This window comes from Cupressus sempervirens, chromosome 5, assembly GCF_028749045.1.
Source record: "Cupressus sempervirens isolate cs-2001-9-10 chromosome 5, ASM2874904v1, whole genome shotgun sequence".
NCBI classification, from domain to species: domain Eukaryota; kingdom Viridiplantae; phylum Streptophyta; class Pinopsida; order Cupressales; family Cupressaceae; genus Cupressus; species Cupressus sempervirens.
The window spans coordinates 276790812-276805176 of record NC_143122.1 but is presented as its reverse complement, the minus strand read 5'-3'; the positions used below and the strand labels follow the sequence as shown (position 1 = coordinate 276805176).

General features: G+C 35.0%; 1 protein-coding gene across 9 annotated transcripts in view; it reads left to right on the top strand.

The window, feature by feature from the left end:
* LOC149555652 (phosphopantothenate--cysteine ligase 2-like) overlaps positions 1 to 12063 on the top strand; it is a 76901-nt gene extending 64838 nt beyond the window's left edge. For all 9 annotated transcript variants that reach the window (XM_089829783.1, XM_089829779.1, XM_089829780.1 and 6 more), the window contains 4 exons: positions 83 to 142; positions 11019 to 11120; positions 11281 to 11400; positions 11553 to 12063. In XM_089829783.1, the coding sequence (XP_089685909.1) occupies positions 83 to 142; positions 11019 to 11120; positions 11281 to 11400; positions 11553 to 11840 (570 nt within the window). In that variant the 3' untranslated portion in view covers positions 11841 to 12063. The remainder of the gene's footprint in view (positions 1 to 82; positions 143 to 11018; positions 11121 to 11280; positions 11401 to 11552) is intronic.
* Positions 12064 to 14365: the final 2302 nt, after the last annotated feature.

Sequence of the window (14365 nt, the reverse complement as noted above, 5' to 3'; positions counted from 1 at the left end):
TTGAATTATAATTGTTAAAGTTTTTCTTTTTGTATTTTATTCTGTACATGCATAAGCAAATTTGGATTTTTTTGCTGCACAGGCAGTAGGGAATGGCTGTCTATTGGCGCTAACGTTTTCTACACTCTTTGAGTATGCTCAAGTAAGTATTCAAGGGACACAAGGGGATAATCGCTTTTGTTCATGCTTATTACATGTTTTTAATTCGTCTTACATGATCAATGATTGCACATATAAAGAAACATGATTTCCTAAAAACAATTGTGTTCATTATATTTTCTCATCTTCACATAACTAGCAGGTTTATTGTCATTTGTGGGCTTCAATTCTTTTTTCTTTTGGTTAAAACCATGAGTCTTATGTTGCATTATCAGAAAGACAAAAAGAATTGCATGGAAATATCATGTGATGAAAATTCTAGGGAGCTAGCATTTCCTCTTTGGCATCTGCTTGCAAATGGTTGAGTCTTTTCCTGGACAGAGTTATTGTAGACATATGTGCTGACTGAAACCATATTTATTTTATCTTTGTTTCAAGTAAAAGAAGATTTATTCTGAGGGATTGTGATGTAAATAGAGTCATTAAGAGAGTCACTCAGAGATTAAAACTTCACATCACAATAAGTCTTTTCGCAATTGTTTAACATGTGTGTGTAATAGCATGTCCAGGACTGTGGCCTGTTCGTTCCTAGTGTTTCTCTTTGTTACACTTGACATGAAATTAAAAAACAGAAAGATAATTTGTACAACTGGCCTCCAGTTTTCTTTTCCTTGATTCTTGGTCATTTTGATATCTGCTAACAATACTCATTTCCATCATAATAGGGGCTACCAAAGGCAAACCATACTCAACATGGATAGAATTCAATTACTTTCTTGCAAGTTTGCACTGCTGGAACATACTGATCACACTATCTAATTTTTGGCTTGAGAAACAGTTAAACCTTATGAAGCACGATTTGTTCAACTTGCCTTGAGTTCAGGACCCTACTAAAGAATTTTAGCTGAAGAATCTCTCCTTAGGATAGTTCTGATATGCCCTTAGTTTAGCAGTTGATGGGCTTATGTTTGCTTCACATCATTAAGGCCTTTAATATAGTCTTCAACTTTTACCTTAGTGAGTATTAGAATAATATTGTTATATATTTTATTTGATGGTCACTAATGAACTAAAATTTATTTCTCTTTGTGACTTCATTCTATGATTGATTCATATAGAAACATTGTCTTTGTACTTCCTTTGAATGGAGCTTTCCATCTCCATTGTTAATGCTACACATTACCATTTAAAGGTATTAGAGCTGCTGAAATTTTTTTGGTGATTGTTTTTACCTGAAAATTCATGGGAAATCCTGAACAGTCTATTAAAAAAAATTATTGATTTTTTACAGAAAAAATCAATAGTTTTCTAAAGGCAAATTCAGAGGGTTTTTAAGCCCACGTGTTATTTGCTTGGTTGATTTGCAGATGTTTCTACAATTTTCACTGGCATCTTTTCTTGAAAATTGTAGATTTTCTTGAAGAACTGAGGAGTTGTTGGAGTTGGAAATCTTTCGAATCCTGAAATTCATTATTGCATTTTCAGACCTGAGTGTAGTTTCTTTTCTCTTGTCTGCATGCAGTTTTTTGTGACTCTTTAGGCCCGTGCAACCACAAATCTCTTCCTTTTGAGCTGCGATTGTATGTTTTGCACACGGCAACTCTAATTTTTGTTTGAGTAGTCTGCGAAATCTCTTTTATAGGTGCCGTTTATTCTACCAAATCCCAATGCCTTTATGTGATTATTTTTTGCTGTCGATGGGGGTTTCTCTTTCTTGGCTTTCTAAAGGTTGTGATGGCTTTGTCAAGCTTTACTGTATTTTTTTTTTTGTGGTTTGTTGGCATTTTTAGACTTATTCAAAGGCAAAAGGGATGCCTGAATGGGAAAAGGCTATGGAAGCTGAGTATTATAGCTTTCTAAAGAACAGCACTCGGGTTTTGTCAGATCTTCTCCCAAGGGAGAAACCTGTTGGCTGCAAATGGGTCTATAAAGTGAAGTGCAATAGTTGATGGAATCTTGATAAGTACAAAGTTTGGCTAGTGGCCAAAGGTTTGTTGTAGAAACAAGGCTTTGACTATGAGGGAACTTTTACTTTATATATGCAAAGAAATGTGTAACATACCATTTTTACTAAGTGATGCAGAGCCACACCTTGGAAAACTCAGGAGGAATCAGTCACTCAACTGAGTTGCTTCAAGGGGCATCTACAACCTTAAGGATCACACACAAAAATCAGATTCAATAAACAAAACTTTGAAAATAAAATCCCCCAAAATATCTTCTTGCTGCTTTCGGATAGACCCGCACTTAGACATGAATAACTTTTGAACCAGAAAAGATTTACTCAATCCAACTATTGATATTTGGCGTAACTAGGTTTCAAACAACATATAAAAATTTGAGAGAAATCCAACGGTTCAAACCTGAGATATTGACCCCACATCAGAGTACATTTTTCTGCAATTGTTATTCCCTAAACTGATTGCCATGAGAAATATATGAAGCATAATAGTAGAACCATAATCTTGAAAAAAAAACACAGGAGACCAAAAGAGACATAAAACTTCACATTCCTCCCCAAGTTTGAATTATTTTTTACATAAAATATTGGCTTTTTAATAACCAAAGTCTGACTGGCCTTGTTGTCCAGTAGTAATAAAAACGTTTTCTTTTCCATCTAAGAATAGGAATCTGAAAGATGCTTTACTATCAATACCATGCAACAATGATGGATATTCTTGTAACTGCTAAGAATAGGAATCTGAAAGATGCTTTACCATCAATACCATGCAGCAATCATGGATATTCTTGTAACTGCTAAGAATAGGAATCTGAAAGATGCTTTACCATCAATACCATGCAGCAATCATGGATATTCTTCTTACGTATCAGACTGGCTTTTTAAAGAAAACCGACTTTCCTCCAAATAGAAGGAATATGAAATGGTTTCTTTTATTCCATAGCCATTTTTTCGTCATTATGAACACTCCTAAAATTGCCACCAACTTTCTGATGAGATTCTTTTAATTATTGACCACATGGCATTTCTATTACTAATTTTATCCTTTCTAAAACCGACACTAACATCATTAACCCTCTCCTCTAACTCTCTAACATATCCGACTATAAACTATAACATTTATTTAATAAAACACCTAATTCTATCCACTAAGACATAATCCTAAATTATTAAAATTGACCATTTAAAATATATGGAGAATCTTGGACCTTTGAAATGATTTAGTAATGAGATGCGCCTGAATCATACTCCCAGGGACAGAAAAATTCAAGTCCCATTGAATTGCTGCAATCTTTTTTCGGAGTTTCCAATTGTATGTAAGCAATAATGTCACCATAAGAATGATGGAATTGATGCCGCTTGCCAGAACATTCTGATTCCAAACTGTAGAATGAATACCTTCCATGGTACCTGTGTCGAATCTTGGAACAAATATATTTAATAGCCTCGTATCACCTGCATAAAAATACCAAATTATCATACCAACATCTGCTTCTCGTTTGTATATCTCTAGAGCATCATAATGATCAACAAATACTTCATTCTTGTCATCAATAGTCTTCTCTTCAGCATCTGATCTTTGCACTACATCTTTTCCTTTCTGATCATTTGTGTCAACATCTCCATCATCTGGGCAAATATTGTCTGCAACCACACCTGTCACCAACTCTTCTTCATCTGCAAGAACCTTTTCCTCACAAGGTTCAACAACAACCTCTTGTTGTTCACTCTTAGTCTCTACACCAACATTCACCTGCTGTCTATGCCCTTCTAATGGATTGTTTTCCTCTTCTTGATCTAACTCTTCATCCTCTACCTGTGTGCTTTGAATCACTTCTTCCTTCTTATCCTCAGCCTCCAAAATCTTTTTCATAGGAGTACCTTCCAGCATTGTACTCTTCTCTATTTTCAAAGGACATGTTACTATTCCAACCACAGATTGTTTGCATTCAAATCCAATAGGGCTTGTCTTGTTACTGCTCTCGTCAAAAGATACTTGCTGCACTTCTTGTGGCTGCACTTTGTATTCTTGTTGCACTTCTTTCAACTTAGCTTTATTCTCTTTCAACTTAGCGTCATTCTCCTCAAGTCTCCTTCTCAAATTGTTTATCTCCTCTTCTATCTTGCTTAGCTCTTCTCTTTGTTTTCTCCTTTCTTCTTTCTCTCTTTTCTTCTTTTCCTCTATCTCCTTCTGTTTAGAATCCTTTCTCTGCTGATACCTTCTAAAAAGATACAATAAAGCTGCTTCTTCTTGTCCCATCATTCTTTAGCTAGGTTATTTTCTTCTTATCTAGTCTCCTGGACTTCTTCTCAGACTATTTCTCTCAATCTTTCACAATCACACAAACATATACACAACTACTTTTTCCCAAACCTTTTGCTGGGCTCTGATACCAAAAATGATGCAGAGCCACACCTTGGAAAACTCAGGAGGAATCAGTCACTCAACTGAGTTGCTTCAAGGGGCATCTACAACCTTAAGGATCACACACAAAAATCAGATTCAATAAACAAAACTTTGAAAATAAAATCCCCCAAAATATCTTCTTGCTGCCTTCGGATAGACCCGCACTCAGACATGAATAACTTTTGAACCAGAAAAGATTTACACAATCCAACTATTGATATTTGGCGTAACTAGGTTTCAAACAACATAAAAATTTGAGAGAAATCCAATGGTTCAAACCCGAGATATTGACCCCGCATCAGAGTACATTTTTCTGCAATTGTTATTCCCTAAACTGATTGCCATGAGAAATATATGAAGCATAACAGTAGAACCATAATCTTGAACAAAAAACACAGGAGACCAAAAGAGACATAAAACTTCACATTCCTCCCCAAGTTTGAATTATTTTTTACATAAAAGATTGGCTTTTTAATAACCAAAGTCTGACTGGCCTTGTTGTCCAGTAGTAATAAAAACGTTTTCTTTTCCATCTAAGCATAGGAATCTGAAAGATGCTTTACCATCAATACCATGCAGCAATCATGGATATTCTTGTAACTGCTAAGAATAGGAATCTGAAAGATGCTTTACCATCAATACCATGCAGCAATCATGGATATTCTTGTAACTGCTAAGAATAGGAATCTGAAAGATGCTTTACCATCAATACCATGCAGCAATCATGGATATTCTTCTTACGTATCAGACTGGCTTTTTAAAGAAAATCGACTTTCCTCCAAATAGAAGGAATATGAAACGGTTTCTTTTATTCCATAGCCATTTTTTCGTCATTATGAACACTCCTAAAATTGCCACCAACTTTCTGATGAGATTCTTTTAATTATTGACCACATGACATTTCTATTACTAATTTTATCCTTTCTAAAACCGACACTAACATCATTAACCCTCTCCTCTAACTCTCTAACATATCTGACTATAAACTATAACATTTATTTAATAAAACACCTAATTCTATCCACTAAGACATAATCCTAAATTATTAAAATTGACCATTTAAAATATATGGAGAATCTTGGACCTTTGAAATGATTTAGTAATGAGATGTGCCTGCATCACTAAGCTGGAAATAAGTACACATTCTAGGATTATAACTGTATATCATAACGGAATGACATGAAGCAGTTGAGAAACAATACTCGTAACTATAATCCAAAATTAAACAACGATTATATCCATTTCATATGAAAGATAACTAAAGTAAGTTTCTTAATTGATTTCTACGATTTCAATTTAAAAGATACAAATCATTTCAACCACATATATGACTATACATTGCAAGTAATGTAAAGGTACATGCAAGTAAAAGATTTAGGATACATACTGAGCTAATTGAATTAAATCTGGGTGTGTTGTACAAGCCTCGACATCTGACAAAGAGGAGAGGCATTGGCATAGACTTAACCTCCCAACCACAGACCTTAACATATCCCCACACAATCTCTTACGAGAAAGACCTTCCCTACCCCGAGATAGACTGGGGCACCATAGTCCTGCCATCCTAAGCATACCGGTGTTATAGTGTAAATGGGTCTATAAAGTGAAGTGCAATAGTTGGTGGAACTCTTGATAAGTACAAAGTTGGGCTAGTGGCCAAAGGTTTGTTGTAGAAATAAGGCTTTGACTATGAGGGAGCTTTTACTTTATATATGCAAAGAAATGTGCAACATACTATTTTTACTAAGCTGGAAATAAGTACACATTCTAAGATTGTAATTGTATATCATAATGGAATGACATGAAGCAATTGAGAAACAATACGTTTTAACTATAATCCAAAATTAAACAACGATTATATCCATTTCATATGAAAGATAACTAAAGTAAGTTTCTTAACTGATTTCTACGATTTCAATTTAAAAGATACAAATCATTTCAACCACATCTATGACTATACATTGCAAGTAATATAAAGGTACATGCAAGTAAAAGATTTAGGATACATACTGAGCTAACTGAATTAACTGACAGTGTGTTGTACAAGCCTCGACATTTGACAAAGAGAAGCATTGACATAGGCTTAACCTCCCGACCGCAGACCTTAACATATCCCCACACAATCTCTTACGAGAAAGACCCTCCCTACTTCGAGATAGACTGGGGTACCATAGTCCTGCCATCCTAAGCATACCGGTGTTATAGTGTCACCTAAGCAGCAAACAAGGCTGAGGGATACCTCTGTCAGCTAGCACACTCAACCTCTAGTGATCATTATGGCAATCATGCCTCTATACTACCTTGGCCAAGGATTTAGGTGGGTATTAGACAACCGGATCACCACTGCTTGACTTCACAACCGATTACATCTTGGACAAACATGAGCTCATTTGGACTTATGCAATTCTCTTTCTTAAATTGATAAAATATTTAAGACACTGATTCATAATTTTATTTTCCTTTCTCTTGCAGGATTCCTCTCCTCTTCACCCATTTATACTTGGCTCTATTCGGCCTTGGGTGCGTCCTAGGAGACTGTTGATAGTCATAAGATTCCATTAAATCGGAAGATTGTTGGTCGAACTATGTCGAAATCATACACAATTGATACATATCAAGTAGTAAAAAAAAATAGAGATTATTGCTAGGCAGATTTTTGCACATCATAGAGCATTGTATAAGTTCATCGGTTGGGCATTCATTTCCCAAATTTATAGCAGTTGATGCTTATGTAAACAATTGATCAAAATAAGAGTGCGGAATAGGGAGCAGGCTATAGCCTCTCAAATGCTAATCGTGCTCATTGCTCAATCCTAGCACTGCATTTGAACATAAAATGAAGCTTTCTTGAATAAAAAATGCATTAAATGTGAATAACATGATGGAAAATACGTGACCAATCGAAAATGCATTACTCACAATGTGAATGACATGAGGGAAAATACGTGACTCAATATAGAAGAAGATATAAGACCAGGTGTTGGTGTAGAACAACCACTATGAAATCGGTGTAGAACAACCACTATGAAATCTACAGCTCCACACGATCGACTCAGTATTGAATTTATGTGATATGCTGTGAAGTAAACATAGCACAAGAAGAGCTTAAGAGAATCGTGTGAATGGAGAGAAAGAACGTGTGAGGGAGAGAGAGAGCTCTCCCTACCACGGGGATGGAAATATAGTCTCCCTACTGCGGTTACAAGAAAAGTGCTCGACTTGCTGTTACAAGAATATTTGAATTCAAATTTTAAAAAGAATATGCTGCTAAGGGTGGTGTTGGTTCCCAAAACTGCAGATTGGAAATCCAAGAGCCTGCCACTCCTCTGATAGGACTTCTCAATCAGTTCTGGCCAACGAATGAGAATACTTCTCGATTCCCCTGCACTTCAGGCTTCGCTACACCTAGGTAGGTAGACCTTCTCCTCGAACTAGATTACTTGGTTCAAAGCTTTTCTAAAGCGAATTTAAGCTTTGGAGTTCTTCAGTTGGCAAGGTCCTGGAATTCAATTAAAATAAAACTAGATGCTGAATGTTTGAATTAAATGAATATTTTGTTTAAGGTTTGTTAATAATGAATTTGATGCTTGTAGAAGGAATATATAGATTTTCTAACTTCAATAATAGAAAGACCAGTGCCTCTGCTCATCTGGGCAATAGAGTCAACTTCAGTGAATTTGCACGTACAACTTTATAAAGTTCTTTGCACTTATACTGCTAACAATTTAATAATCAAGATGCAATGGACCAAATATTACGCAATCTTAAATTAGTCCAGATTGAACTTTAACTCCTTTGGTAGGGAGACAAACTAGACACAAATACGGAAACAATTTAATATTTCACTATATCTATGATGATCGAATTTAAAATGCTAAATGACCGTGTCCACTTATCTAACATTTAAATTGTATACAAAATTCAAAAAAATAATTACAAAGGACGATTCATCTGCAGTTTAAATCTCCACGCCTTTAATAATAAACAAAGAACATTTTATTTTATTGTTAAAATAAAATAATATAATTTATATTAGGAGAGCCATATTAAGCTCCTTATCCCTCCATACAAAATAATATAAAATACTTCTTGTAGAATATGAATGTTTTTCCGAATATGTCAATTGTGTCTTTTTTGAATTGACTTGCCTTTCATTTTATATCTTGAATATTGTAAGACATGACTTATCAAATAAAAAGTCACGAATCTTCAGATTATATCTTCTCAAACACAATTCTTAATAATATTAATTCTTTATGGAAGCACCCTTTGAGAATAATCATCGGGTCTTTTAATTATTTAGGACATCTTCACAAACTATGGTTGAATATTAGTCTGTTGTTAATCATCAAATTGTGATATTGCTATCAGGATTTTAACTGTGTGATATTTGAGTCAAACTCATTGACCCATATTTCATGAGTAGTGATTCAACATGAATCCATCTCTCCTGAGAATAAATGGAACACTTAGCACTCATTGGATCTAGGTGAGGCTCGTAGGGGTGAAGCACCGGGACTTCCTGGGAGGTGACCCATCCCAGTACTACTCTAGCCTGAGCGCGCTTAACTATGGAGTTTCCTCTATGGTTAAACCCAAAGCTTGCAACCCCAAAGCTTTGGGTTTAACCATGGAGGAAACTCCAAAGTTAAGTGCGCTCAGGCTGGAGTAGTACTGGGATGGGTGACCTCTCAGGAAGTCCCAGTGCTTCACGCCTGTGAGCATCACCTAGATCTAATGAGTGCTAAGTGTTCCATTTATTCTCATGAGAGATGGATTCATGTTGAATCACTACTCATGAAATATGGGTCAATGAGTTTGACTCAAAAATCACACAGTTAAAATCCTAATAGCAATATCACAATTTGACTCACTGTGGAAATTATCTCCTACTTATCAATTGATGAGCTTAAGGGGCTTTCTAATGAATGGTTCGTAAGGCACAACACTTGGTGAAGGTTTTGTAAATGGGGTTGCAAGCTTTGGGTTTAACCATGGAGGAAACTCCATAGTTAAGCGCGCTCAAGCTGGAGTAGTACTGGGATGGGTGACCTCCCAGGAAGTCCCGGTGCTTCACCCCTATGAGCATCACCTAGATCCAATGAGTGCTAAGTGTTCCATTTATTCTCATGAGAGATGGATTCATGTTGAATCACTACTCATGAAATATGGGTCAATGAGTTTGACTCAAAAATCACACAGTTAAAATCCTAATAGCAATATCACAATTTGACTTGCTGTGGAAATTATCTCCTACTTATCAATTGATGAGCTTAAGGGGCTTTCTAATGAATGGTTCGTAAGGCACAACACTTGGTGAAGGTTTTGTAAATGGGGTTGCAAGCTTTGGGTTTAACCATGGAGGAAACTCCATAGTTAAGCGCGCTCAGGCTGGAGTAGTACTGGGATGGGTGACCTCCCAGGAAGTCCCGGGGCTTCACCCCTATGAGCATCACCTAGATCCAATGAGTGCTAAGTGTTCCATTTATTCTCATGAGAGATGGATTCATGTTGAATCACTACTCATGAAATATGGGTCAATGAGTTTGACTCAAAAATCACACAGTTAAAATCCTGATAGCAATATCACAATTTGACTCGCTGTGGAAATTATCTCCTACTCATCAAGATAAATGTTTCCAAAATTATGTAGATTGTGAAATTATTAAACATCCAGGATGCCCAGGCTGATGCATCAGTTGTGATGCGAGATATTAGAGATACAATTGATGATCCTGAGAGAGATTCTGACAGGTGCACTGCTGATTCCAAACAAATACAGCAACTGGCAACAGAGAAATAAATTTTACAAGCCTTCAATTTCCATCTCACAAAATTCACAGCAATGTGGTCGTTTCCATCAGTGCTGTACTTCATATTGTATGCATGGGCCTCAGATGGGTTAATTATTGTTGTTCAAGAAATTTTGTGCAGCTGAGATATGTGGAATCCTTCATACATGTTATGTTATTAAACTGAAACAGAAAGAAATGACTTGAAGATGGGAACCTCTGAAATAGTTGTAAAGCAAATGACACGTGGCTGAAATAAATATACAATGAAACAGATGACAAAGTATTGCATATTCTGTAATAAGAAAGTATATTTTCGTTGAAATAAATCCTAAAATGAAGCTATTTCTTAGAAGAAATGTTTGTTTTATATGCTGATTTGCAAATTATATTTTGTGCTTATGATTACCGAGCCATATTTTAAAATAATAGGAGAATTCTAACAAACAAAACTATTTGAAATGCATAGTGAGAAATTATATATTTTGGGGGGATCTTTGAACTACTAAGAAAATTCTAACAAGAAAAGACTAGGCAACAATTTAGAGGAGTAATCGGTAATTACTAATTTTTCATTTAGAAATTTAATTACATTTGCCCAGTTAAAAAACTTCTATATTTGCTCCTTGATGATTTTCTTATATATTGCCATTCAGCGTGGTAAGATATTGAGACATTATTATTTATTACATTTCCAACTTTTTCAAGGCTTGAGTTATGGTAACTTGTTCTAATTAATTATGGCATTAGTGTGATGCAGATGCTACAGATTATTGCTTTGGCTCTCAACCCTTTGGGAGCATATGGAATGCTCTATCTTGCAGCAGCTGTCTCTGATTTTTATGTACCTTGGGATTCTATGGTAGGAATATTTACATGCTAAGAGGGGTGCAACTGTAACCAAAAATAAAATATTTCTCTGCTTAAGAAATCGTATAGTAGATTTGCTATAACCTACCAATTTTTTTAAATTCCTCACGAATGCCACTGATTTATATGGTATTTATTTTGTTTCCTGATAGATGGAGCATAAGATTCAGTCAGAATCTGGAAAGTTAGCCATGCAGCTTGTTACAGTACCAAAAATGCTGACACTTTTGAGGAAATTCTGGGCTTCAACAGCATTTGCTGTCTCGTTTAAGGTTTTTTCTCCTCAAAATCTAACCAATACTTCAGTAGAATGGGTGGTGAAAAAGCTAATGAAAAGTTTTGAGTTTTATAAAAATGAAGCAATATAAGATTTTTCATCTAATATAGAAAGCATTGTGATAAGTAATTGGGATTTTGACAACAGCTTGAGACAGACATTGAGATTTTGTTGAAGAAAGCAAAGTCGGCGCAGAAGAAATACGGGGTGCATGTTGTAGTTGCAAATGAGCTTTTGACCCGAAAAGAAAAGGTTATAATTGTGACAGATAAAGGTGAGACTGTTGTTGAGAAAGAAGGGCCAGGTCTAGATGTTGAGAAACCACTTATTGAATTTTTGGTTAAAGAACATGCTGCATATATTCAGAGAGAAGCAGTTGGCACGAGCAGCTCTTGGGATCCAGTTCAACATGCTAAAACATTAGCATCTAATTAACAATCTTAAGAATTTTAGCTAGAGATATGCTTCTAGCCATTTATCTGAGATTTTGACTTATGTCTGGAGGATATTGTATGAATATCAGTAATTTTGGCGTCATTTTTCACCCGGTTCAATCTTGTTAAAGAAAAATCTTTTAAAAGTTTGCTTGTATAAAACGAACTAAATTTGGACTTGCTTAAGTAATTCTAATAATGTATAATTCCCAAGTTGATATCCATACCAATATTATTTAGGAAAAAGTAGCACAACACTCAGAATTCTTTTTGTTTAAACTTCAATATGATCAGTAAAGAGTGCCGAAGAAAGTTCTTTTGATTAAATGGTTTTACTTAATGAATAAATCTTGATTGTCACTTTTTCAGCTGTAGTTGTACAATTCTATATTTCTTTCTGTATGAAAACGCATTATGCCATTCATTGTTGTTGACTGCACATATGGAGCAAGCATTATGGAATCATGGAAATTGTGAAAAGACTTCCCAAACTCACCTTCAGTCGCTCAAATCTCTATGAGACATGAGTCGGGTTACCCTGGGCAAGTCCCAGGAGCTCAGACTCGAACTTGGCTGAGTCTGGGCCAAAATTCATTGCTCACCCACTCTGTGACTCGGGGTGATCTGATGAGTCCCAATGATGGGACTTGGCCAGAATTGCCATACGTATTCGCAAAAAAGAGCAAAAATTCAAAAAAAAAATTGTGCTATTTGTTGATCGCAAACCTAATCGGCCTCCATTTCATTGTATTAGCAAGAAAAGAGAAGTGCAAGTTGAGGGGAAAAATACAGAGTTCATAAAAGTGCAGCAGCAAGGAGGAAGAGTTCTTTTTTCTTAAATAATCAAATTGGGACAGTGTAGTACTTGCATGCGGAGCATAGAAGAATCCGTATCAGCAATTGCAAAAAGCTCTCATCTCATTTTTTTTTTTTGGAAGAGGCAAGAGTGAAATATTATAGATTTTTTCAGCTATAACAATCTTCATTCTTTATTTTTTATTGTTTTAATTCTTTTTCCCTTTCTTTTAATTAATTTATTTTTGTAACTGTTCAATTCTTGAAGTTGAATTTTTCTGTTTGGAACTCAAATTTTAAACTTCAATGAAAAACAATAGTCAACATTACATCTTTTTTAGAAAAAAATGTAAAATATGTATTTACAATTTTTTTCTTTTAAATGTAGAACTTCTTGATTTTTCTTTCTTCAAACTTTGAAGTTTGACTTTGAATTTGAAAGTAAATAAATCAATATTCAAGAATTGGATTTTTTTTAAAACTTTTTTTGACAAACCCTTTTTCATGTATATAATCTACTGTAAAAATAATATTTTTTATTGAAGTGGTCTTGATGTTTTGAATCATTTTCTCGATATCTTCTTCTACTCCACGTAAACCTAAGGTTGAGAAACTAGATTGAAAGGATAAGGATTGTATTTGCATACTGTATTGTTTGGATACTTGGCCATGATGTACAACTATGTAAAGAAGCACCTTTTAGGGTTTCTTGTACATGCAATGTGGCACTAGAAACATATGAACAATTAAAGTAAAGAAAAAAAAGGTAAAGGGAAAAGTTGGCAAGTATTTTTTCTTGTTTGATTGCATCCTTAAGTTGTGTTAGAAAGGGGTCTTCCATGCCTTTGATTTGTCTTAGTGCTTGTACTAGTGTTAGTCCTTTTACTTCTACTCCTAGTGGCATTGTTAACTTTGAGCCTAGAGTTTAGAAATCTAGGTTGGACAATTTGCTACGCATTGTTCTTGGTTCACAGCTCTTGTTTGAGAACATGCTTTGTAACAAGGTGGTCCATGATGATGTGAACAAACAATTTGCAAGTTTTGGTACTTTCACAACATTCCATTTGTTCCAGCTAGATAATTCTTTTTAATTTGATTGTTTTAAACTTAAAATTTATAGTTTGGTCAATGACCTTGGTCTGTTGGTGAAGTTGAATGGTTTTGATAGAGCCCATCAGGGATCAAGTCTTGTCGATTGCATGACTTTGACACCATAAGGATGAGGTTGAGTCATGCGGCAAAAAGGATACCCCTTAGTCCTTGGCAAAAAGGATATAAACAATACAAATTTATAGTTTGTTGTCTATTTAAAAAAATAAAAAAATAATTACATGTAGTGGTGAAGGGTGCTACCATTAATACTGCAAACACATAATAGAAATAGAAAAACAACAACAATTTGAAATAACAAAAAGTGGACTTTGTATTATCTCCAAAGTATGAAATTGCATATCTCAAAAATACAATACATGAAGCCACATGGGCATTTTTTTTACAATATTTTGCAAGATAAAGCTACAATCCATCACCTAGAACTGCCCTAAACAACCTTATGAGCCTTCCTTATATAGGCAATTCTCCACCCCCTAGGAAGGTTATAGAAATTTAGCCCTAATCATTGAGGTCAACTAATCCCAAATTATATAATTTTTCACATTTCATTACATTAGAGTCAACTCAAAACAATTACAAATTATAATTTTAGGTAGCCCAACTCTCGAAGGCCATAAG